The sequence below is a fragment of the Lutra lutra genome, chromosome 7 (assembly GCF_902655055.1).
Source record: "Lutra lutra chromosome 7, mLutLut1.2, whole genome shotgun sequence".
In the NCBI taxonomy this organism is placed as follows: domain Eukaryota; kingdom Metazoa; phylum Chordata; class Mammalia; order Carnivora; family Mustelidae; genus Lutra; species Lutra lutra.
This window is the reverse complement of record NC_062284.1, coordinates 74,906,626-74,932,217: the sequence shown is the minus strand read 5'-3', so window position 1 is coordinate 74,932,217 and position 25,592 is coordinate 74,906,626. Positions and strand designations below refer to the sequence as shown.

At 41.8% G+C, this 25,592-nt stretch overlaps 1 protein-coding gene across 1 annotated transcript; it reads left to right on the top strand.

The window, feature by feature from the left end:
• Window positions 1-21,528: 21,528 nt before the first annotated feature.
• On the top strand, window positions 21,529-24,804 carry LOC125104667 (granzyme B-like). Its single transcript, XM_047737348.1, has 5 exons — window positions 21,529-21,732; window positions 22,740-22,887; window positions 23,336-23,471; window positions 23,682-23,942; window positions 24,522-24,804. The coding sequence occupies exons 1-5, from the start codon at window positions 21,672-21,674 to the stop codon at window positions 24,690-24,692; spliced, it is 777 nt and encodes a 258-aa protein (XP_047593304.1). The 5' UTR covers window positions 21,529-21,671; the 3' UTR covers window positions 24,693-24,804.
• Window positions 24,805-25,592: the final 788 nt, after the last annotated feature.

The window sequence follows — 25,592 nt, the reverse complement described above, 5'->3', positions numbered from 1 at the left end:
GCATTGATCCCAGGGTCCTGGGATCGAGTCCCGCATCAGGCTCCTTGCTCAGCAGGGAGCCTGCTTCTCTCTCTGCCTCTCTGCCTGCTTGTGTGTGTGTGTGTGTGTCTCTCTCTTCCTCTCTGACAAATAAATAAATAAAATCTTTAAAAAAAAAAAAGACTCCTCCCCCTCACCACCAGTCCTAGGAGTGGTGCAAATTCTGAGACTTTTCTATTGCCTGAGCTGATGAAGCCAAATCTCAGAACACAAGAGAAACGGTACCCGCAGGAAGGATTTTTATTTAATACAGATGGAGGTGTAATGGCCAGGTCTAGGCGATTCTTTCACTCAAAGAGAATGTGTTTTTTTTAGATTTTATTTATTTATTTATTTATTTATCTGACAGAGAGAGAGAGAGAGATCACAAGTAGGAATAGAGGCAAGCAGAGAGAGAGAGGATGGGAAGCAGGCTCCCTGCTAAGCAGAGAGCCCGATTCGGGGCTCAATCCCAGGACCCTGAGATCATGACCTGAGCCGAAGGCAGAGGCTTAACCCACTGAGCCACCCAGGCGCCCCTCAAAGAGAATGTATTAAGTACTTCTCTGCATGTGACATTGTACAAAGCACCGAGAATCAGTGCAAAGAAGAGGGACTTAATGAAAGAAGAGGCTGAGCTAGTGATCCAAGACCCTGTCAACTAAGCACTAAAGCTTAGGCCTTCTTACAAACTATAAGAGACTCTTAATCTCACAAAACAAACTGAGGGTTGCTAGGGGGTGGGGGGCATGGAGAAGGTGTAGGGACACTGGGGAGGGTATGTGCTATGGTGAGTGCTGGGAAGTGTGTAAGCCTGATGATTCACAGACCTGTACCCCTGGGGCTAATAATACATTATATGTTAATTTAAAAAAAAAAACAAACAAACAAACAACTTAGGCCTTCTCTTCTAGTTGGAAGGGCCCAAGGGAAGAGTCAGTTCTCCCTAACAAGAGTGGAATGCAGACACACCAGGACTTAGAAATCTGAGCCGGTCTAGGAAGGAAGGAAGGAAAGAAAGAAGGAAGGAATGAATTAAGAAAGAAAGAAAGAAAGAAAGAAAGAAAGAAAGAAAGAAAGAAAGAAAGAAAGGAAGAAAGAGGAAGGAAGGAAAGGAAGGAAAAAGGGAATGGGGAAAGAAGGGATAGGAAAGGGAAGGGAAGGGAAGGAAAATAGAAATGAAAGGAAAATGGAAAGGAAAAGAATCTGATTAGAGAGAGATCTGTCTACACTGTAGACATCAGCTAGTTCATATACTTATCATGACAATGTATACAACAGATTTCAGCAAAATGCCTTGCTCTAACTCAGCCAGCACATTGTGATAAGTTTCTGAAGGAAGTAAACAATCTTCAGAAAGGAAGGAGAACAGCTACCAAGATGATCATCCAGAGAAGCTGGGCTTTCCAAAAAGGCTGCCCAGGGCAGGGTTCACTCTGCATACCAGCTGCTTGCCCTCAGAGTTGGAAGGAGCATGAGCACTCAGCGGCCCCAGCCTCTCCCTTGTGTAGGTTCCAATATTTTACTGGTTCTTGACATACTTTTCTTCCCCTGGTGTCTCCAACTGTCAGAAGCAAATAATGGAAGAAAATCAAGAGTTTTGGTTCCCAGCCAATGCAGTGGTTCAGGTTTGGAAATCATAGGGGAAGTCTGAGTTAAACTGTGAGCAGTCTGAGCTGTTGAAACCATGTGGGAAACAGAAGTGAGCTGGCTATTCTTCATTTTGTCTGTTTTTTAACCTCTTAAAGATGGTCGATCCTATCTATACCAGTCTCCACAACCTTAAAATTATTCAACATTTTTAAAAAACTAATCGTATTTTTTAAAGATTTTTATTTATTTATTTATTTGAGAGAGAGAGAGAGCATGAGCAGGGGGAGGGGCAAAGGGAGAGGGAGAAGCAGACTCCCTGCTGAAGAAGGAACCCCCTCCGACTCAGGGCTCGATCACAGGACTCTGAGATCATGACCTGAGCTGAAGGCAGACGCTTAACCAAATGAGCCACCCAGGTGCCCCTAAAAATTAACTGTATTTTAGGGGCACCTGGGAGGCACAATCAGCTAAGCGTCCAGCTCTTGGTTTTGGCTTAGGTCATAATCTCATGGTCATGGGATCAAGTCCGGCATCCAGATGAAGATCTTGAGATCAAGCCCTGTGTCAGGATACACACTCAGCAGGGAGTCTGCTTGGGATTCTCTCTCCCTCTCCCTCTACCCTTCCTGCTTATGCTCTCTCTCTTTAAAAAAGTAAATCTTTAAAAAAAAATTAATTGTATTTTTTAAAGAAATGTGTTTACCTGGCACAAAATCTAGGTTCCAAAAGAATGAAAACACTCCTCTCACCTCACTGCTAGTCATCCTGTATCCCTTCCTGAAAGAAACAATCAATGATATATTTTGGGGATTTATCCATGTTGATACATGTAAATATAGGCCATTCATAACAATGGATTCACAGTAATGCAGTTTATTTATGCATTCCTAGGAAATTTAGGTTGCTTCCAATTTTTGCTTTAAAAAAAGTTCTCAGGGGTGCCTGGATGGCTCAGTGGATTAAAGCATCTGCCTTCAGCTCGGGTCATGATCCCAGGGTTCTGGGATCGAGCCCTGCATTGGTCTCTCTGCTCAACAGGGAGCCTGCTTCCCTTCCTCTCTCTCTGCCTAATCATGATCTCTGTCTGTCAAATAAAAAATAAAAAATAAGAAGTTCTCCGTGAACACCATTAAGATGCATCTATATTCACATGTGCAAGACTTTCTCCAGGGTATATCCACTTAGGGATATACCCTGTGTATTTGGCTGGGTCATAGAATATATGTACCTTCACTTGTCTTTAGTATTGCCCAATCGCTTCACAAAGTTATTGTTCCAGTTAATACAACAATACTTAGTATTGTAAAGCTTAATAATTTTTATCATTCTATTCGGTGTGAAATGGGAAACCATGATAGTTTTTATTACCACTTCCCTGATTATTAGTGAGCCTCATTATCTTTCAAATATTTACTAGCCATCTCAGTTAGCTCTTCTATGAATTGTGTCATACATATCCTTTGCACATTTATATTTGAGTTGCTTTCCTTAAGAATTTTAAAAATTTATTTGTATGTTCTAGATGCCTTTTTCAACAGATAATTTGAGTATCATCGCCCAGTCTAGAGTTGTTTTCTATACTATCATGATACCTTTGATTAAAACAGAAGATTTAGGTTTTCAAAGACTCCAATTCATTAATTTCTGCCTATTGTCTTTGAATTCTATGCATTTTCTAGAAAATAGAAGAATTAATTTTTTTAAGATTTTATTTATTTGTTTGACAGTGAGAGCGAGAGCATAAGCAGGGGGAGCAGTAGAGGGAGAGGGAGAAGTAGGCTTACTGCTGAGCAGGGAGCCCAATGCAGGGCTCGATCCCAGGACCTTGGGAATATGACCTGAGCCGAAGGCAGATGCCCAACCATCTGAGCCACTCAGGTGCCTCGAAGACATTAATTTTTGGCAAAATTCTTCACTATTTCTCAAAATGTTTGGATACTCCAGAACCTCTGGCTATGTGATCACCCCAAGAGAACTACTTAAACATATTAGAGAACACTTTCCATCTTCAACTTCATATTTGCAGGATTGGCAAATATTACCTCCTTACCTCCTTAAGAAGGTCTTTCCTGACCCTTACAAAAGGTCAGTTTAACCTGTCATATTCCCTTTTTTTTCCCTTCGGAGTACTTGCCACCATTCATAATTACACTACATGCACATTTATTTGGCCGATGTATGTTTCACTCCTCAAAGTTAGAAACTGACTTGGTATTGCCCACCATCTGATTCCCAGTGCTTTGTAAAATGCCACACACAGAGAAAGTACTTAATACATTCTTTTTGACTGAAAGAAGTGCCTAGACCTGGATGTTCTACCCCCCATTTGTATTATATAAAAACCCTTCCCACAGAGACTATTCCTCACGTGTTCTGAGATTTGGCTTCCCCATATCAACTCAAGTAATAGAAAGTCTCAAAATTTGCGGGAGGCAGCATTTTTTTTTACAGCATCTTTATCTTTGATCTAAAGCCCACAGTGATCTCTTTATGAGGTTCCCACTGTGGCTACAATGACCTTAAAGACTCAACGGCTCTTGCAACACAGTAAACCCTAAAAGACTGATCTGTGGTGACAGCAGTTAATTGCAATTTTGTGGTTATTGACTAATCAAAATGAGCTCTCAGCCTTAACTCAGCTCCAACACATTTAGCAGTTTTTCTATGACACATTTTCAAGGGATTACTTTATTTTTATTAAGTCTGGGGCAATGAAAGGGGTATCAAGGTTATACTATGAGCAATTAGGCAATTTTGGAATGTCTGCCTTCCATCTGGATGCCATAGCACAGGTTTATGACATACAGATCTCAGCCATAATGCTGCCACTGTCTGCCTGTAACAGGTTTCCTGAGTATATCATCTGTACTCCTCCTCTCCTCATCCTGGCTAGAGTTTGGGTTGGAAGCAAGATGACAGATGAAAACACTAACGTGGTGTATCAGTATGTGGTATACAGCCATTTTATAAAATGAAGGGAAAAGGAGGGTGAAAATCACATATGAAACAGGGAGTCCAGTGGAGTTCCTAAAGATGAAAATTTATTCTTCAATGACACAAAGAAATAAAAAGACATTCCATACTCCTGGACTGAAAGAACAAATAACATTAAAATAGCAACACTACCCAAAGCAATTTAATGTTTATTGTAATCCCTATCAGAATAAAAATAGCATTTTTCACAGAGCTAGAACAAATAATTCTAAAATTTGTATGGAAGCACAAGATACGCCAAATAACCAAACCAATCTTGAAAAAGAAAAACAGAGCTGGAGGCATCACAATTCCAGACTTTAAGCTATATTACAAACCTGTCATAACCAAAACAGTATGGTACTGGCACAAAAACAGACACATAGATAAACAGACCAGAATAGGAGACCCAGGAAAAAACCCATAGGTATATGGTCAATTAAACTTTGACAACACAGGGAAGAATACCCAATGGGAAAAAGACTCTCTCTTCAACAAATGGTGCTGGGAAAACCGGACAGCACTGTGCAAAAGAATGAAACTGGACCACTTTTTTACACCATACACAAAAATAAATTTAAAATGGTTTAAAATGGGCTCTCTGCTCAGCAGGGAGCCTGCTTCCCTCTCCCTCTCTCTGCCTGCCTCTCTGTCTACTTGTGATCTCTCTCTGTCAAATAAATAAATAAAATCTTTTTAATAAATAAATAAATAAATAAAATGGTTTAAAAACCTAAATGTGAGATCTGAAACCACAAAAATCCTGAAAGAGAACACAGGCAGTAACTTCTTTGACACCAGCCATAGGAACTTTTTTCTATATATGTCTCCTGGGGCAGGGGAACCAAAAGCAAAAATAAACTATTAGGACTACATCAAAATAAAAAGCTTCTTCACAGCAAAGGAAACAATCAACAAAACTAAAAGACAAACTACTGAATGGGAAAAGATATTTGCAAATGGCATGTCTGATAAAGGGTCAGTATCCAAAATATATAAAAACCTTATAAAACTCAAAGAGCTAAAATCAATAACACAAGAAACAACCAGTGTTGGCAAGGATGTAGAGAAAAAGGAACCCTCTTGCACTGTTGGTGGGAATGCAAACTGGTGCAGCCACTGTGGAAAGCAGTATGGACGTTCCTCAAAAAGTAACAAATAGAACTACCTATGACCCAGCAATCACACTACTAGGTATTTATTCAAAAATTGTAAAAATACTAATTAAAAGGGCTACGTGCACCCTGATGTTTACAGTAGCATTACCTTCACTGGCCAAATTATGGAAACAGCCCAAGTGTCGATCACTTGATAAATGGATAAAGAAGATGTGGTATATATACACAATGGAATATTACTCAGCCATAAAAAAGAATGAAATCTTGCCATTTGCAAGGACATGGATGGAGCTAGAGAGTATTAAGCTAAGTGAAATATGTTAGTCAGAGAAAGACAAATACCATAGGATTTCACTCATATGTGGAATTTAAGCAACAAAACAAATAAGCAAAAGGGGAAAAAAGCCAAACTAAGAAACATACTCTTAACTATACAGAACAAACATGGTTACCAGAGAGGACGTGGGTAGGGGGATGGGTGAAATAGGTGAAGGGGATTACAGAGTGCCCTTGTTGTGATGAGCTCCAGGTGTTGTATGGAAGTGCCAAATCACTATATTATGGTGACTATATTATACTCCTGAAACTAGTATTACACTGTACAAAACTAACTGGAATTTAAATAAAAACTTAAATTCTTTCAATCTATTCTTCATATAAAAAGGCAAGACCGAAGTTACACAATTGGCCTCCACTTTTCGAATGTCATGTTCCTAGAAAGAAAACTTCATAGTAGAAGGTAATGGCATGCAGGAAGAGGGCTACATGTCACCCCACATGAAAGTAACCCCAAAATTTTAGAGGACCAGATCAAATGACAGAAATGAAATCATCTGTAGAAAGACAGAGAAAGTAAAAGATTAAGTCTTTGTCTCATGGGTTAAGAAAAATGCAAAAATGCAATTGAAGACAACTATCAGTTCTAAAAGACCCTTCCTGCCTGATTTCCTGGAAATCCCAAGAAGCTCCTGGGATTTCTCTTTTCTACCACTAGGAAAGGCATTCTCTTTTCTACCACTGATTGCTCAGCAATCTTTTGATGATCTCCTAAGTAATTTATCAACTCTCAGTTTATTTCTCATTACTCTTTTCCTTATTACTCCACATTGATCCCCTGCCTTAAAGTCCACAGCTTTGTATTTTGCATCATTTTTTATCATCCCCATGAATACTGACAGCATTAAATAAATATCCACATGTGCATTGTCCTCATAATGCACATTCAGTTATTTTTTGGCTGTTTTTTTTTTTTTTTCATCCTCTGGTTGGATAATCACACAGCTGTAAAACAGGAAGAATAAAGTATTGGAAGAGTAAGGGAAAATACAACCAATTTTGAGACCATCAGGGGTTTTTGGTGACTTTGTGAGACTGAGCCCCAGCTCTTTCTCAATTAATAAAGTATTTACCAATACAGGCATCTCATTTCCCAATGAGATGTTTTGCCTTCGTAAGGCACAGGATAAACTTCCTTCCTTCAGTGGAGCTGAGACTCTCGGGATGCTCTTTATAAGGCTACAACACTGCCTCTTTACTCTACCAAGAGAAAGTATTTAGGTGACATTCCTGCTCCCCAGAAACTTATTGTGAAAGGGGATAAGTAAAGACCTTCCTTCCTAAACTTTGGGTATAAAGAGGGGAGAAATATCCAAAGTCTGCCAGGAGGAGATGCCATAAGGAGGCAAGACATTAATGGAAGGATATTCCAAGAGATTATCTTGTTTGTAATTTATGAGAAGATTCCCTTTGAGCTTCAACTTCTGACCTGAAATATAAGGAAGAAATGCCAAAAATTGGGCTTTCCCACTTTGTCCTATCCTGACTCCTATAGGAAACAGAGCCTGAAGCAAGGATTATGGTGGTAAGGATTTATTTGGGAGGTGCAAGCCTAGGTCAATCAGAGTGAGAAAAAAGAATGGAGTCAAGGAAAGACGCAAAGCTATGTGACCTGTGATATTACCACAGTTGGCCATATTTCCCAAGTTTCTAAGGCAAGTGGCTCAGCAAGCTCAGACACTCAGTGTCAGGGGTTTCTCCAGAACAACTGCAAGGAGTGTCTCAGAGAGTCTGGCCCTGGACAGTAAGGACTAAGACACGAACTTTTCCAGAAGAGAGGCTCAAGAAGAAGTTATTCACAGGGAATAATATCCCAGATATTATTATAATATATAGAATATATATTATTATATTATTATGCTGTTCCAATAATTTATTTATTCTGGTTGTCCAAAACATGGAGAAGAAGCCAAAGCTTTTTCTCTGTCCAGCCCCGTGATGGACTGTCACAACAACCCTGTTCACTGGCACTTATCACACCTGGACCTACTACCTAGTAGTGATTTGCAGGTGCACCCTGCCTGGCAGGAGTGGAGCTTGGCCTCTGTGCCCTGATGATCTCCCCTGAACAAGAGAACCCCAGACCCCAAACATGGGAGCATACATCAGCGTCAGAGCACCAGGTCCAGAGAACTGGAATGAAAAGCTAGAAACAGAGTCCATATGGCTGCAAACCCTCCTCTTCTCTGGTCCAGCCTTGCTTTCTCTCTCAGATGTACTTTCACATTCTCCCCCTCCAATCTCTATTGATTACCCTGTAAGGATCTCACTTGGGTTCTTTTCCAAATTCGGGCCTCCCAAGAGAAAGAGCTGGGAGGAGAACACCAGGATCACATACTGTGTGCAATACAGCCTAGAGAGAAGGGCTTTCTTGCATTCTTGTGGGAAAGACTGAAGCATGAATTTTCTTACTAGATGAGGAGTTGGTTAAATGGTTTCTGAGGGTTTTACACATACTGTTTATTAGACTAAGGAAGTTTCTTCCCACTTTGGTCTGCTAAAAGGGTATCTTTGTTATCACGAGTGGATGTTGAATTTTATTAACTGCTTTTCTGTTTATTAAGACACTGATAAGATTTTTCTCTTAGATCTGTTTGTGTGGCAAATTACATCAACTGATCTTCCTAAGGTTCAGTGAGATCTGCATTCTCAGTGTAAACCTAATTTGTTGGACTAATTTCAAGAATTGATACTTTGTGCAGAGTTTTTGCATCTATGAATCATGCATGAGATTGACCTATAAAATTCCTTATTCGGTTATTTATATCAGGGCTATGTCAGCCTTATAAAGTGAAATGGATAATATTCCTTCTTTATCTCTTTCCTAGAAGACTTTGCAGATGAAAATTTTCCTTCCTTGAATTTTAATAGAAATTAATAGTAAAGCCATCTAGGCCATTCTCTATGTGGAAAATTGCTGATTGCTAATGCAATTTCTTTGCTTGTTCCAGGATCATCTAAGTTTGCAATTGCTTCTTCAATAGGGGTGAGGCAGTGATAGTTATATTTTGTTTGAAATTTAAAATTTGTTAGCATCAACTTGTTCTATAATATTCTTGGCTTATCTTTTAATGGCCTGCAGCTTTTGTAAAAATCCTCCCTTTTTAGTTCATAATATTAAATATTTGCTCCTTCTCTCTTTTATCCTTGACTAGTTTCTCCAGAGGTTTGTCAATTTTATTAGCTTCTTCAAATAATCCATCTGTGCTTTATTAGACATCTCTATTATATGTTTCCCTATTATTTCATTAACTTCTGCTAACCCCTACTTCTTCCTCCTACTTCACTGAATTTACTCACTTATTAATTTCTAACTTCTTAAGATATATAATTTCAGTTTTTTGTAATATGTGAGGTTTAAGACTATAAATTTTCCTCCACTTGCTTTAGCTGAATTCCACCATTTATAATAAGAACAGTACTGGTGTTATTCAATTCAAAATATTTTCTGTTTCTTTTTAAACTTCATTTTGACTTGTGGGTTATTTCAAAGAATGTTTCTTTTTTTCTAATATTGTAAGGATTTTTCTAGTTACCATTTTATTGATTTTTAGCTTAATTATGTTACAGCCAGTAAACAGTCCAAAGATCTATATATTGGGAATTTCTCAAGATATTCTTTGTGGCCAGTATAGGATCAATTTTGACAAATGTGTTCTGCACTTATAAAAATATATATTCTGGGGCACCTGGATGGCTCAGTGGGTTAAAGCCTCTGCCTTCAGCTCAGGTCATGATCCCAGAGTCCTGGGATGGAGCCCCACATCGGATTCTCTCACATCGGAGCCTGCTTCCCTTCCTCTCTCTCTGCCTGCCTCTTTGCATACTTGTGATCTCTCTCTCTCTGCCTGCCTCTCTACCTACTTGTGATCTCTCTCTCTCTGTCAAATAAATAAATAAAATCTTTAAAAAAAAAAAAAAAAAATATATATATATATATATATATATATATATATATATATTCTGGGGGTGCCTGGGTGGCTCAGTGGGTTGGGGCCTCTGACTTCGGCTCAGGTCATGATCCTGGGGTCCTGGGATCGAGCCCCGCATCAGGCTCTCTGCTCGGCGGTAAGTCTGCTTCCTCCTCTCTCTGCCTGCCTCTGCCTGCTTGTGATTTCTGTCTGTCAAATAAATTAAAAATACCTTTAAAAAAATATATATATATATATATTGGCGATTCACAGACCTGTACCCCTGGGGATAAAAATATATTATATGTTTATAAAAAATAAAATAAAAATAAATAAATTAATTAAATATATATATATATATATATATATATATATATATATATATTCTGCACTGAATGGGTGCAGTGCTATAAATGTGTCTGTCATGAACAATTTGGTCATTGTTTTGTTTAAATCATCCTTACTGATTTTTTTTTTTTTGGTGGGGGGGATCTACTTACAGTACCAATTCTTGAGATTTTTTTTTCTCCTTGGAGTTCTTTCAATTTTTGTTTTACATATTTTCTAGTCATAGAACGGGGTGCATTAAAATTTTAAATCATTTTATCTTTCTGATGAATTTAACCTTTTTATTGATGAACTTGTTCATAAAATGGCCCTGTTTACTTTTACAGATGCTTTTGACTTAAGTCGGTTTTTTCGGGTACAAATACACCTATAATGGTTTCCTATGGTTAACTGTAAATGGTGTATCTATTTCCTTTCTTTTCCTTTCAACTTTTAAAACCTGTCTGTTGCACAGAATACTATTTATGTTTCATTTTCATAGTTGATCCAATGTTCTTTTGACTTCACTGAAGCATTCCATATGTTTACATTTAATATAGTTACTGATATATTGCTTTTAAATATACTCTTACTTATGCTTTTTATTTGTCCCCAATTATTCTATGATTTTTTTTTCCCTCGTCTTTCTTACCTTTTCTAGGATGGATTACTTTTTACCCTTCCTTTTTCCCTTCTACTGATTTGAAAGACATTGTTTATATCATTTTAGTGGTTACACAACAGTACAGCATGGTTCCTTAATTTATCAAAGACAAGCTTAATCAGGTCAACCTTCCTCCCTGAAAACAAAAGAAATTCAGGACCTTTAATCTCATTTACCTTCTCCCAACATTTCTGCATTTTTATTCTACCCTATTTCTTTTTTTTTTTTTAAGGATTTTATTTATTTACTTGACAGAGAGAGTGTGTGTGTGCACAAGCAGGGGGAGCAGCAGCAGGAGAGGGAGAAGCAGATTCCCCACTGAACAGAGAGCCTGATGCAGGACTCAATCCCAGGATCCTGAGATCATAACCTGAGCCCAAGGCAGACACCTAAATGACTGAGTCACCCAGGCACCCCCATTCTACCCTATTTTTTCAGCATTATTAGAAATTGTAATTATCATTTTACATAAACAATGTTCATTTTCCTTTAAGAGTTTCTAGTAACTAGATTAGTTTGGGGTTTTTCTGTATTGTACTCTAATAACATATAGAAAGCACTTAATGGATACCCTGGTCTTATTTAGTTGTGTAAAGGTTAAGACCCTAGAGATGAGAGACACAATGATGAAACTGTACTGCACTGGTAACGACTATGGCAAGACAAGAAGCAGGGAGTGCTTGGGGCACCTGGGTGGCTCAGTGGGTTAAACCTCTGCCTTCGGCTCAGGTCATGATCCCGGGGTCCTGGGGTCGAGCCCCGCATCTGGCTCTCTGCTTGGTAGGGAGCCTGCTTCCTCCTCTCTCTCTGCCTGCCTCTCTGTCTACTTGTGATCTCTCTTTCTCTGTCAAATAAATAAATAAAATAAATAAAATCTTTTAAAAAAAGTAAAAAAAAAAAAAAAAAAAAGAACCAGGGAGTGCTTGACAAGCCAGGATCCTGGATGTCATCTTTCTTAGTAGGTTTCCCAGCAACAAAGAGAAGCTGTTCAGCATTTTTGTATCATTTTTTAGAATGTTTATGTTCTATGACATAATCATTCTACCACTGGGAATATATCCTAAAAAACAGAACGCAAAATACACACACACACACACTCACACAGGCTGCAGTAAACAATAAACTTTCAGCATAAAGATGTTCATCTCAGTTTTACTTACTATTGCCAGAAATTAGAAATGGCCTGAAAAACTAAGTGGGGAAGCATTAACTATGGGTATATCCACATAATGGAGTATGATATAAACATAAATAGGATTTTTAAGAACCCTATAGAAAACCAGGCTAAAAATATTGAGTGGCTATTTGCATGCTCTCACTCTCAAAAAGAAAAGCATTAAAATGTCAAGATAACACTCTAGTCTTTTTGACTGGCAGGGATTTAGAAGACTGATGATAATATGCAGTATAGGCATAAGTTTAGAGAACTGCCATAGAGATTTCTTGATATTGAGTATATAAATCACCACAATCTGGGGGACCTGGATGATTCAGTGTGTTAAGCATCTGCCTTTGGCTCAGATCATGATTTCAGGGTTTTGGGATTGAGCCCTGCATCAGGCTCCCTGCTCAGTGGGGAACCTGCTTCTCCTTCTCCCTTTGCCCCTTCCCCTCTGCTTGTGCACTCCCACTCTCTCTATATATATATCTCTCTCAAATAAATAAATAAAATCTTTTTTTAAGTAAAATAAACTGGCGCAATCTTTTTAGATAGCAATTGCTAACGTGTACAAAAAGTTAAAAAGGGGCGCCTGGGTGGCTCAGTGGGTTAAAGCCTCTGCTTTCGGCTTGGGTCATGATCCCAGGATCCTGGGATCGAGACCCCCATCAGGCTCTCTATTCAGCAGGGAGTCTGCTTCCCCCCCACCCCTGCCTGCCTCTCTGCCTACTTGTGATCTCTGTCAAATAAATAAATAACATTTTTTTTTTAAGTTTAAAAATACGACTAAACTTTGAACAAGCAAATCCATCCTTGGAAAATGGGACATGTACATAAAGGTTGTTCATTACTGTGTTGTATATACTAGCAAATAAGAAAAAATGAGAGAAATCTTGCCACAGAACAAAAGGAAAAACATTAAGTAAATTATTGTAAGTTCGTATGTCACATACAAATGACAAAATAAAATAAAATGATGATTAATATTTCCTGATAGTTACATATGACTAAGTAACAAAAACAGATTACAAAATCTTATGTGTAGGAGAATGATGTCACCAAGATGGCGACAGAGGTTGTTCCTGACTTGGCTTCCCCTCACAAGAAGAACAATCAATAACTATTCATGGCCAAGACACCAGTGAGAAAATCCTAGAACACAAAGCACCTCTCTGTACTACAGAGACCAAGACAGTTTGCATCAGAAGGATAATGTACATTAGCTAGACTTATTTTTGGTAATCATTTCACAATATATGTAAGTCAAGTCATTATGCTATTCACCTTAAACTTATATAGTGCAGTATGTCAATTATACCTCAATAAAACTGGAGGGAAATCTTATGTGTAGCATTATCCCTTTTTCATTTTGCTAAGTATACCTATTTGCATAGGAAAAAAACTATTAAAATATACACCAAATCATTGGTGGTTATAACTAGGGGGTGAATGTCATGTGGTATTTTTTTCCTAACTTGACTTATTTGTAGCTCTTGTAATTATATTTCTACACGTTTTGAAGATGAAGAAAAGGGTCATGAACAAAGGAATATACTCTTGAAACTGGAAGAAGGAAGAAATAGATGCCCCTGGGCCTTCCAGAGGGGACACAACCCTGCTGACACCTTGACATCAGCCCCACAAAATTGATGTTTCTGGGGTCATGGCCTCCATAACTGTGAGAGAATATGTTTCTGTTGTTTTAAGCCATAAAATTGGTGATCATTTGTTGCAGTGCCATAGGAAAATAATACAGCACCTTATCTGGAAGTGTGCATTTAAAAACCACATGCCCTGAGCTAGATGCATCAGGAAAAGCCAGCTCCTCTGAGAGGAGTAAATAGAGACAGACACCTTAGTAGGATTGTAACTAGTGTGGCTACACAGGTGTGCCATTTCTCCAGGGCTTTGCAACCCCCAGCCAGGAGAGCCAATTTCGGGCTCTGGGAGAGCACAACCCACGAAAGCCTAGGCAACTGTTCTGGAGTTTTTGCCACAGAAAAAGCTCTGTGGGCAGAGGTTAGGCCCGGATCAAGCTGGGAGAACATACAAGGCCAGGGCTGGGCCCCAGGGCTGGTCCTGATCCCCCACACAGCCCCCTAACAGAGACAACCCACCACAGGGTAGCTGGGAGGGCAGGACTAGGAGAAAGCCAGCTCAATCCTTCCTCTCTCTGCCCACAAGAGGCTCCAGAGGCCCCTCCATATAACAACACAGCCCAGGACATTGTCTCCTTTGGATGAAAAATGGACCACCTCCAGGTCTTGAAGATCCTGAGCTTCCTGCACTGGAAGAAGAGATCAGCTGGGTCCCCGCTGAAAAAAAGAGTCTCAACTGAAAGCTGGGACTCACCAAAGGCCTCTCTATGACTGACCGTTGTCCCTAGGGAAGAGTCCAGACCTCCCTGTATGGAGGCCTTCATAAACATCCATTTCTCAAATGCAATGATTGATTTGTCCTTTATTTATTCAACGATCACTGAGTAGGAGCTATAGCCCAACCTCTGCTCACATCTCTCTCATCTCCTGCATCTTTCTCTCTTCAACTCCTTACCACCTCCTTGCAAAGCCTTGCCAAATTATGACCTGCTTGTCTCTTTTCCACACCTCTTGTGTGGCTGAGCCCCTCACATCCAGTCCCATCCTCCAAGGGGTCAGAGTTCACTCATAGGCCATTCACTCCCAGCTTTGGACCCTTTCAGATGTCTATTGGTCACCCATGGTAACCTGGCTTCTGGTCTAAGACCCTGGCTGCCCACCTATTGAACAAATGAGAGCGTCTCCTCAGTAGAAATGGACAGCACTACTTTTGCTATCAATCAGCAAATAACAGATACTGAATACCTGTTATGTGCCAGACACTGGAGGCTCAGAAGTGAGCATGGCAGGCTCTGTCCAGGCCCTCATGAAACTTAAGTTCATAGGACATTCACCAGAATTTCCCCAAGTCTCCTTCCTTGTTCAGATTGGTCAGATTGGTCTGAATCTGTGTGGGAAATCCATCCAAATGAAAAATCATCTTGTTCAAGATATTCATTTATCTTACAACTTGCAGTTTTGTGTATGTTATCACATTTGACCCTGGAAGTGAAGTTTACAATTCTGGTGTCAATGGAGACCTACTTCCAGATGAAGGAGAGATGTAGGAAGGAAAAAATATAACCAAGTCAGCCATTTCTTCATGGTTTACATATAAGGTTTACATATATGGTTTACATACATATATTGAACTTTGTACCTATGGGGTACAAAGTTCAATATAAACTCTGCCATGGAAGAGATACCACACTTCCCTTAACTTCTTTAAATCAGATTAGAGAGGCACACATGGGGCCAGAAAAATGGAGAACAGCTTCCAAACCTCAAACCATCATGGTCACTGCAACTCACTGAGTTTCCAAGCTCACAGTGACCCTTCAAAGTCATTTAGCTCTTAGCTTGGAGACCACACATGTGGTATGAGACTCTTTTATGACCGTGTGCTGGGTCAGTCTAGCCAGGCATGCCCAGCAGCCATCCCTTCCCAGGTCTTGATGCAATTGGAGATGCTGCTTTGGGGTTAACTTTAGTCACAACCATGGGTGACAATTTTTCAACCAAATAACACATACCACTAATACCATACTCATTTTCACATAGAGGAAATATCTCCTCTGGGTTCCCATCACCCTCAGAGTCATGTCTTTTCATATCTGCTTGCCCACAAAGATCTCTGTAGCAGAATATCTTAATGATCTTGACCACTTTCATAATGAGGGGAAAATAGCTGACTTCAAACAGTTTCTGTTTGAATGCTGAAGATCCTGCCTCCTGAAACAAATATGTACCAAAATCATGCCCAGAAAGAAAAAAAATGAAACAAAAACATACAGTATATATATATATATATATATATATATATATATATATATATACACATATATATACACAACTGTATACACAGGCACATATAAATATATCCTAAGCACTAGACCAACAGGGAAATGTAAGCATACATAAATGCTTATGTCCATACATATACATATATGATGACATTTATAGAGCTCTGGATAAGATCACAGACTTTGGAATCAGATCCCAGCTATGTTAATGAGCACACATGTATAGAGGTGTAATTTGTGACAATAACAACATAGGGTGGGTGTTGAGCTGAATAGAAGTTAATAAAATGAATTCAACAAATTGCAGTGTATAAGATCAGTTGTCTCTTTTTTGTATTTTCAAATTTTGTAAAAAACAATCTTTTTACTTTGAGGTAATTGTGGATTCACATGTAATTCACATGGAAAAAATAATACAGCAATATTTCATAGACACTTGATCTGGTTAAGCCAAGGGTAATATCTTGCACAACTATGGTACAATATCTTAACTGGGTTACTAATATGTAACACTAATGCAGGCAAAGCACAGAACAGTTCTATCATCACAAGGACTCCTCCAGTTGTATTTTTATAGCTACACCCACCTCCCTCCTCACCCTCACATCCCTGACAAAGAGCAATCACTAAAATGTTCTCCATCACGATCATATTGATATTTCAAGAATGCCAAAACAATTCAGTTATGTTCATCTTAAACAGAAAGTAAGTCCATACAGGTTTTGAGAGATTTATATCACAGTATTTCTCTTTTCTTGAACAGTTATAAGTGGCATTATATATTTTTTTTAAGATTGATTTATTTAAGAGAAAGAGAGAGAGTTGGGGCACAGAGGCAGAGGAAGAGGGAGAGGGAGTCTCAAGCAGATTCCCAACTGAACACAGAGCCTGGCATGGGGCTCAATCTCAGGACCCTGAGATCATGACCTGAGCAAAAATCAAAAGTTAGACACTTAATCAACTGAGCCACTCAGGTGCCCCAGTGGTATTGTATTTTAAACTTCAGTGCCAACATGTTCATTGAGACATAGCCTAAGAAAACTTGAGAAAGAAGAAAAATTTGTTTCTATACACCAGCAATGAATAATCAATAAGGAAATTCTAAAAACAGTTCCACTTACAATAGAATCCAAAAGAATAAAATACCTAGGACTACACTGAATTTAACCAAGGAGGTGAACAAATTACACACTGAAAACTACAAAGTGCCATTGAAAGTAGTTAAAGAAAAACTACTTAATGGAAAGACATCCCATGTTCCTGGATTGGAAGGCCTATATTGTTAAGATAGCAATACTCCCCAGAGTCATCTACAGAGTCAAAGCAATCTTTGTCCAAATCCCAGAGACATTTTCTGCTGAAATGGAAGAGCCAATTCTAGAATTCACATGGAATTGCAAGGGGTCCCATATAGCTAAAACAACATTTAAAAAGAAAAACTAAGTGGGAGGATCAGACTTCTTGTTTTCAGGACATATTATGAAGCTATAGCAATCAAAACTAGTGTGGTTCCAGCTTAAGGACAGACATATAGATGAATGGAATAGAACTGAGAGCCCAGAAATAAACCCAGCCATCCATGGCCAATTGATTTTTGACAAGGGTGCCAAGACCACTCGGTGGAGAAAGAATGATATTTTCAATGAATGTTGCTGGGACAACCAGATAATGACATAAAAAGCATGTAGTTAAACCCCTACCTCATTCCATATATATACAAAATGGATCAACAGCCTAAATATAAGAGCTAAACCATAAAACTCTTAGAAGAAAACAGATGGCAAATCCTCATGACCTCTGATCTGACACTGGATTCTTACATTTGACACCAAAAACACCAACAACAAAAGATAAAATAGATAAATTGGATTTCATAAAAATTTTAAAATTCATACACTAAAGAATAGTATCAAGAAAGTGAAAATACAATTTACAGAATGGGAGAAAGTATTTGTAAATTATGTATCTGGTAGAAGTATAGTATCTGGGATAGACAAAGAACTCTTATAACTCAACAACAAAAAGACAAACAACTAGGGCACGTGGGTGGCTCTGTTGGTTAAGCATCTGCCTTCAGCTCAGGTCATGATCCCAGAGTCCTGTAATCAAGTCCCACATTGGGCTCCCTTCTCAGTAGGAAGCATAAAATCTTAAAAAAAAAAAAAAAAAAAAAAAAAAAAAGACAACTCAAGAAATGGCAAAGGACTTGAATTGACATTCCTCCAAGGAAGAGATACAAATGACCAGCAAACATAGGTAAAGATGTTAAACATAGGGGCGCCTGGGTGGCTCAGTGGGTTAAAGCCTCTGTCTTCTGCTCAGGTCATGATCCCAGGGTCCTGGGATCGAGCCTCACATTGGGCTCTTTGCTCAGCCAGGAGCCTGCTTCCCTTCCTCTCTCTCTGCCTGCCTCTCTGCCTACTTATGATCTCTGTCTGTCAAATAAATAAAATCTTTAAAAAATGTTTTAAAAGATGTTAAACATAATTAGTCATTAAAGAAATATAAATCAAAACCATAAGATACCTCTCCACACACTAGAATGGCTATAATAAAAAAATGAAAAATAACAAGTATTAACAAGGATGTACAGGGGTGCCTGGGTGGCGCAGTGGGTTAAAGCCTCTGCCTTCAGCTCAGGTCATGATCTCAGGGTCCTGGGATCGAGCCCCACATCGGGCTCTCTGCTGAGCAGGGAGCCTGCTTCCCCCTCTCTCTCACTGCCTGCTTCTCTGCCTACTTGTGATCTCTGTCTGTCAAATAAATAAATAAAATCTTAAACAAACAAACAAACAAACAAGGATGTGCAGAAATAGGAACCCTTGTATAGAAACCAGACACAACAGGTCACATATCTCATGATCCTTTTATATAAAATATTCAGAATGCAAATCCATGGAGATAGAAATAAGATTACTGGTTGCCAGTGGACCGGGCAGGGTTGGGGAATGGAGAAGTGAAAGTTATTAAGTACCCATTAAGTTGTGGATGGAATGGATGGATGTCCTGGTGTAATGAAAAAGATTTGTAACTAGAAAGAGGGGGTAGTCCCACAACATTTGGAATGTACAAAATGCCACTGGGCTGTACGCTTTAATGAATTTTGAGTTATGTGAAATTTGCCTCAATTGTTATGTGGGTCATAGTCTTATGTTTAACATAATCCTCTTTTAATTTTAATAAATGCAGTTATATGTGAGAGAAAAATATTTTAGATCACACTTCAAGTCATTAAAGATGACTATCAATGAATGATGATAAATCATTTTTTTTTAGTAGGTTCCACACCCAGAGTGGAGCCCAATGTGGGGCTTAAACTCACAACCTTGAGATCAAGACCTTAGCTGACATTAAGCCACCTTAACTAATTGAGCCACCCAGGTGCCCCAGAAATCAGATAATTGTAGGGGCACTTGGGTGGCACAGTCAGTTAAGCATTGGATTCTTGGTTTGGGCTCAGGTAGTGACCTGAGGGTTGTAAGATCAAGCCCCATACAGCTCGCACACAGCATGGAGTCTCTTTCCCTCTCCCTCTGCCCCTCCCCTCTGCTCTCTCTCTAAAATAAAAATGAAATAAATCTTTTAAAAAAGAGAAATCAGGTAATTTTAATTTTCTCTTTGCTTAAATTGTTTTTCTAATGTCCCAACAATTTTAGAAAATAATTGCTTGCTAAATTTTTTAATAACTAGGAAAGAGAAACTAATACTCATTAATGGCATGACAAAAATACTTCAGTTATGGGATGAAGTGAGGATAAAACAAAACTATGTTGTATGTACAGTATGATTCCAGGTATTTAAAATGCATTGCTGGAGGTGCCTGGGTGGCTCAGTGGGTTAAGTCTCCGCCTTCAGCTCAGGTCATGGTCTCAGGGTCCTGGGATTGAGCCCCACATCAGGCTCCCTGCTCAGCAGGGAGCCTGCCTCCCCCCTTCTCTCTGCCTGCCTCTCTGCCTACTTGTGATCTCTCTCTGTCAAATTAAAAAAAACAAACAAACAAAAAACGTTTAAAATGCATTGCTGGGACTCATGGGTGGCTCAGTTGGTTGAGCACTGGACTCTTAGTTTCAGCTCAAGTTGTAACCTTGGGGTCTTAGGATCAAGACCCACCATGGGCTCCATGCTCAGCTTGGAGACTGCTTGGGGTTCTTTCTCCCTCCCCATCTACTCCTCCCCCTGCTTGGGTGCTCTCTCTCCCTTTCTCTCTCTCACTCTCTGTCTCATAAATAAATAAATCTTTTTAAAAATAAATACATTGCTTAGGTAACAGTTTGTAGGAGATAGGCAAATAAATGACATTTTTCCTTCCTACTTTCCAAATTTTCTCAATGGACATATATTACCACTATAATCAGAAAGATACCTTATTTTTTAAATGTCCACAACTGGGCAAGCTAGTTTCAAAAAATTAGAGGTTTGATAAATATACTTGATTTGAGAAGGAGGATATTTACACCAGAATTATATATTCTGATAGATAATATTCCTCATAGAAAAACTGTAAAGGACAGAAAATGTAGAGATGGAAACTTGTATCACCAGACTCTACCTACTTAGAGATACTTAGTTGTTCTTTAAACAGAACTGAGCTTAGCTGTTTAGAAACAATGGCCCCTCATATCCAATGGTAGTGAGATCAACAGCAGTTTGCTTAGTAAAAGTTGAGTCTATTATGTGACAAACCTGCTATCTCAGAAGTGTGGCTCTCTGGGCAGAGGCCAGAGAATGCTAAAAGGACAACTCTTGGTCTTTGCTTGCCCAGTGTACTTTCCCACTTCACATGGTATTGACAATCTAGTAATTTGAACTTCTTTTGGAAACCAACCCTTCCCCAGTCATAGTTCATGTGTTTTAGGTGGTTTAGACAGGACTGAGCCCAGTCTACCCAAAGGAGGAATGACCTAGGCTTCAGTCAACCAGTGGATTCGATGTCTAGGGTCAAGATGGTTCATTAACATAAGCTAAGTGTCAAATACAAGGCATTTGTTAAAAGCATTGACAAAAGACGTGGACTCAATGACTCTGAGCATTTGTAATTTAAAAACAGATGTTAAAATCCCTAGAAAAGAAGCCAGGGTGATGAAGGGGTTGCCCTATGGATTTAGTAAATAGTGGTCACGCTCTCTTACTGTCTTGTGCCTCCCTCTACCATGGCCCTGACCATGCTGGACCCTGGTTGTTGCTATTTCTGTCTCCCCCACCGGACATGCTCTCTGAGGGACAGAGACACATCTCTGGTATGTTGGATCATTCAGATAAGGAGCCTAAATACACAGCTGCTAAAGAAATCATCCTGATGGACTCAGCACGGAGCTGAGGCAGTGGTGGCCCTATCACTGGAGACTCAGGTTTCTGGGCTCTAGAAACCCTCCAGGCTGATACCACATCCTCCAGTCCCCACCTTGTACACTCGCTGTCCTGTTCTGGGCTGGAACAAGTGGTCTGCTCTGAGTCAACTTGTGTGGGTTCTGATGTGGTCACAGCACAATTCTCACACAACCACCCCAAGAACGTCATCAGACAGAGGGGTGGGGGCAGGGAAGCTTTCATAGAAAGCCTTCTAGGATAAAGCACCACAAACCAGAGAGGAGTTCAATGTCAGTGAGCCCATCTGCACCCCCCTTCCTTTCCTGGGAGCTAAAAGCACAGAGGAAGCGCCAGTAGCCCCGACCTGGGCAGCCTCCTGGGAAAGATGCAGCCACTCCTGCTCCTGCTCCTGCTGGCCTTTCGCCTGCCTTCCGGGGCCCAGGCAGGTAAGTGACCACCCCACCCTCCAAGGCCCGACCCCATCCCACAGTGGGCACAGCCCTCCTGGCCCTTCTGCACACCCCTGATCCACCTATCCACCAGGAACATTCTGCACCCTGTTGTCATCTTGCCTCCCACTCTCAAGTAGGGTGCTAGGTAAGCCACCAGCAGAAATGGCAGAGCAGAAGGCTGGTCTCTAGAAGAGCCAGTGGGTACTGTCCCCTCCCCAGGCTCTGCCTTTTACATCTGGAAATGGAGCTTTCCTAGAAGTACATAGCAGAGGGTGAGAAACTGGAAAAGAGAACATCATAAATCCCCCTGCAGAGGACAGAGCAGACCAGGCTTCCCTGTGGGGTGAGCCAGGTGCTTCCCTCAGCATCTGCTTGGGAGAGAAGCCCAGGCTCAGCAGACCCCAATGGGGGACGGACCATGGTCCCCAGAAGACTGCTGTTACCTTGGCTCTATCCCAAGCCTCCTCATCCCTCTCTCCAACTCTGCTTTTCTTCCCAGGCTGTTAGCAGCTCCCCTCTTTCAAACAGGACCTTGGCAGACCTAAACTCTGCTTTCCAGAATCCTAGCAGCACTGGCTCTATCAGCCTTCATCTGGAGGCTCCCTGGGGAGGCTTGCCCTCATGCAGCCAAACAATAGTTACCTAGGTATTTACTACATGACCCATGGAAACAGGCCTTGTGAGACAATACCTATATAACTAAACTTAGGCCCTAAACACTGGAGAAGACTTCACAGGATGATAGGGGCCTTAGAAACTTGCTAGAAACAAAGCAAAGTCAAGAAAGGGACTGCTCAGGATCCCCTAGGATGTCTCTGTCCCTACGACAGGTATGCTCCCCTCTGTTCATGTGTAGAAGAAAGATTCACAGACCAAGACACTGTCTTTTTCCAACTCCCAGGGGAGGGAGTGGAGGCCCCTCCCACGCCCTCCCAAATTCGGGCTGTGCCTGTCCAGTGCATTCAGTGGGTACACAGGAACAGAACAGAATTTTCCCTTAGGAGAGATCATCGGAGGACATGAGGCCAAGCCCCACTCCCGGCCTTACATGGCATATCTTAGTATCGAGAATCAGAATAATGCGAAAAAGTGTGGTGGGTTCCTGGTACACAAGAAGTTCGTGCTGACGGCCGCTCACTGCTATGGGAGGTAAGGAGTGACCATGAGCCTACACCGCCCTGAAAACCCTGGCACGGAGCCCTGCCTTCTGCCCTGGGTGCTCTGAGGAACGCATGAGCCGGGAGACTCCTGAAAGGGGGTGAGGGAGGTCAGGTAGGTGGTGGGGAGAGGGGAGGCCGGAACCAGGTGCATTGCTGGAGTAAGAGAAGAGCTGGGACCTGCTTTGGCATCAGAATGCAATCTCATCTCATTCACATGTTTCTCTGGGTAAATGACCCCAGTCACCTATGGCTCCAGAAACCTACCTCAGCCACTGAGAAGCAGAAGGCACAGACAGCTCAAACCTGGGAATCTCCTGTTGCCTCAGTTTCCCCATCAACTCCAGCCCTGCCCACCCCAACTGCCACCTGCCCTTCACAGCCCCTGGGCTGTATCCTATGATTCCACACCCCCACACCCCACTCTGCCCTCTGTGTAGCTCCATCCAGGTCACCCTGGGGGCCCACAACATCATGAAACCAGAGACAACCCAGCAGGTCATCCCCGTGAAAACATCCATCCCTCACCCAGACTATGATCCCAATAACTACTCCAACGACATCATGTTACTGATGGTAAGGAAACCTCCTTGCTGCCCTTGTTTTCCTGGGTCCACACTGGTTCTTCCTCCCACTGGGACCTGTCCCCTCCCTCCTTCCATCCTGGCTTCCTGGCCAGTGTCCCTAGCTCAAGCTCAGGGCAGAGAGAAGACAGTGCAGCCTCATCGGGGTGTCCAGGCCCCGAGGCCACTGGCTGAGCTAGACTCTCTTGCCTCTTCCCAACAGCTGGAGAGAGAGGCCAAGCAGACTGCAGCTGTGAAGCCCCTCCGCCTGCCCAGGGACAAGAACCGGGTAAGGCCAAGACAGGTGTGCACTGTGGCCGGCTGGGGGAAGATGGCCAAGATAAGCAGGTACCCAGACACTCTGCAGGAGGTGAGGCTGGAAGTGCAGGACGATGGCAAGTGCAAATCCCGCTATCCCAAGCATTACAACCGCACCATTGAGCTGTGCGTGGGGAACCCAGAGGAAAAGAAGTCTTCCTTTCAGGTGAGATTGGGTGTCTGCTTAGCATAGGTCTGGGGACAGGGGTGTTTAGGGAAGACCTGGGATCTGGAGACCCAAGCAATGATCTTTCTCGTGAGGAAAGGAGGGGGAACAGTCAGAGATGGGGGCACCCAGACCCTCTGCGAGCCTGCTGAGGGTGTAGGATGTATTCAAATGAGGTGCTCCTACAAGATGAATTTGCCGCACTCTGCCCCGTGCCAGGCCACCGATGCTAGAAATCTCTGCTCCCTGGGCATGCAGGAGTGAAAACCAGGTGGCACCTCAGAGCTGGTCCCCACCTGGGTTACCGGGCTTGGCCTCTATGCTGAGTGTCAGCCCTGCCCACCCACTTCTGGGTACCTAAACAGGGGAGTGGAGCCTGCAGTCCTTCAGCACAGGACCTGGGACCCAGGGAAGGAGAGGGAGCTGCCACCTGGGGTGAAGTGAAGCACTGACAAGGTCCGGCCCTGTCCTGTCCTCCCACCTCCCATGGTGGTCACACAAGGCAATCTTCTCAGAGGGGCTGGGGAGGATGGGGGCAGCAGGAGAACTGATTCACTCCTTCCCTATCTCTGTCCACAGGGGGACTCTGGAGGCCCTCTCATGTGTAACAATGTGGCCCAGGGCATTGTGTCCTATGGACAAAATGATGGGACACCTCCCCGGGTCTACACCAAAATCTCACCTTTCCTGCCTTGGATAAAGAAAACCATGAAAAGCCTCTACTTACAGGAGCCAGACTATTTGCTCTAGAGGTGATCCAGAATCACACTGGAAAGGGTGGCAGGGAAGGCAACAGTAATCGAATAAATGTGTCTTACCTGAATGTCAGCCATCAAATAAATGTCTCTTAACTGAATGTGAAGGGCTGGTTTCTTGTTTATTCATTGGCCTTCATTCCCTGGCATCAAATCTGTTCTTACAAGGCCAATGGCACAATTCTGCTATTTTCTGCTTCCTCTTCTTCGTCCTCCACCCCTTTCCCCCAACCCCCATGCAAAGTTCTTTCCAGCTCCTGCTTACCTACACCTGTCTCTCAGACCCTGCCTTCTGCCAGGGCCAAAGCTGAGTACCACCAGGAGAAACCATGAACCTCTCTGTGCCTGGGGCTCAGGGTGAACTTCTTACATCCTCCCCCTGTGTTCTCTGGCAAGGAGGAAGGAAACACTGTGGGCCTTGGACACCAAGCTGGCCCAGTCTAGGGCAACAGCTCAAGGATGTAGCCCTACCCCACTGGGAAGTGACAGGGACCTTCTCAAGCTGGACATCCGTCCAAGGAAGCTGGCATGGATTAGAGCTGAGTCTCTTGAGTAGCTCTGGAATTTCACCTCAACTGAGTTGAGTTCCTTCTGCTGACCTCTTCTGAGCTCAGGGACCAACTTGGCCTTGAGTCTCCTGCATCCCTGCTTACCACTGAGAGTGTTCAGTGCCCACCAACACCTGTGTCTTCCAGACAACACTTTTCTGACCTGGACCTGCCTCCTATCCTTTCCACCTACAAGATCCAAGTTTGAGCATCTCACCTCTGAGATGCCAGCCCAGTTCATGATCCAACAGAGAGGGGTATTACAGTCACAAGGCCTGAGAGCACCAGACAGCATCCATGGAGAACAGGGTTGGTAGGTGGCTCTACAGAACTCTTGGCCCCATCTA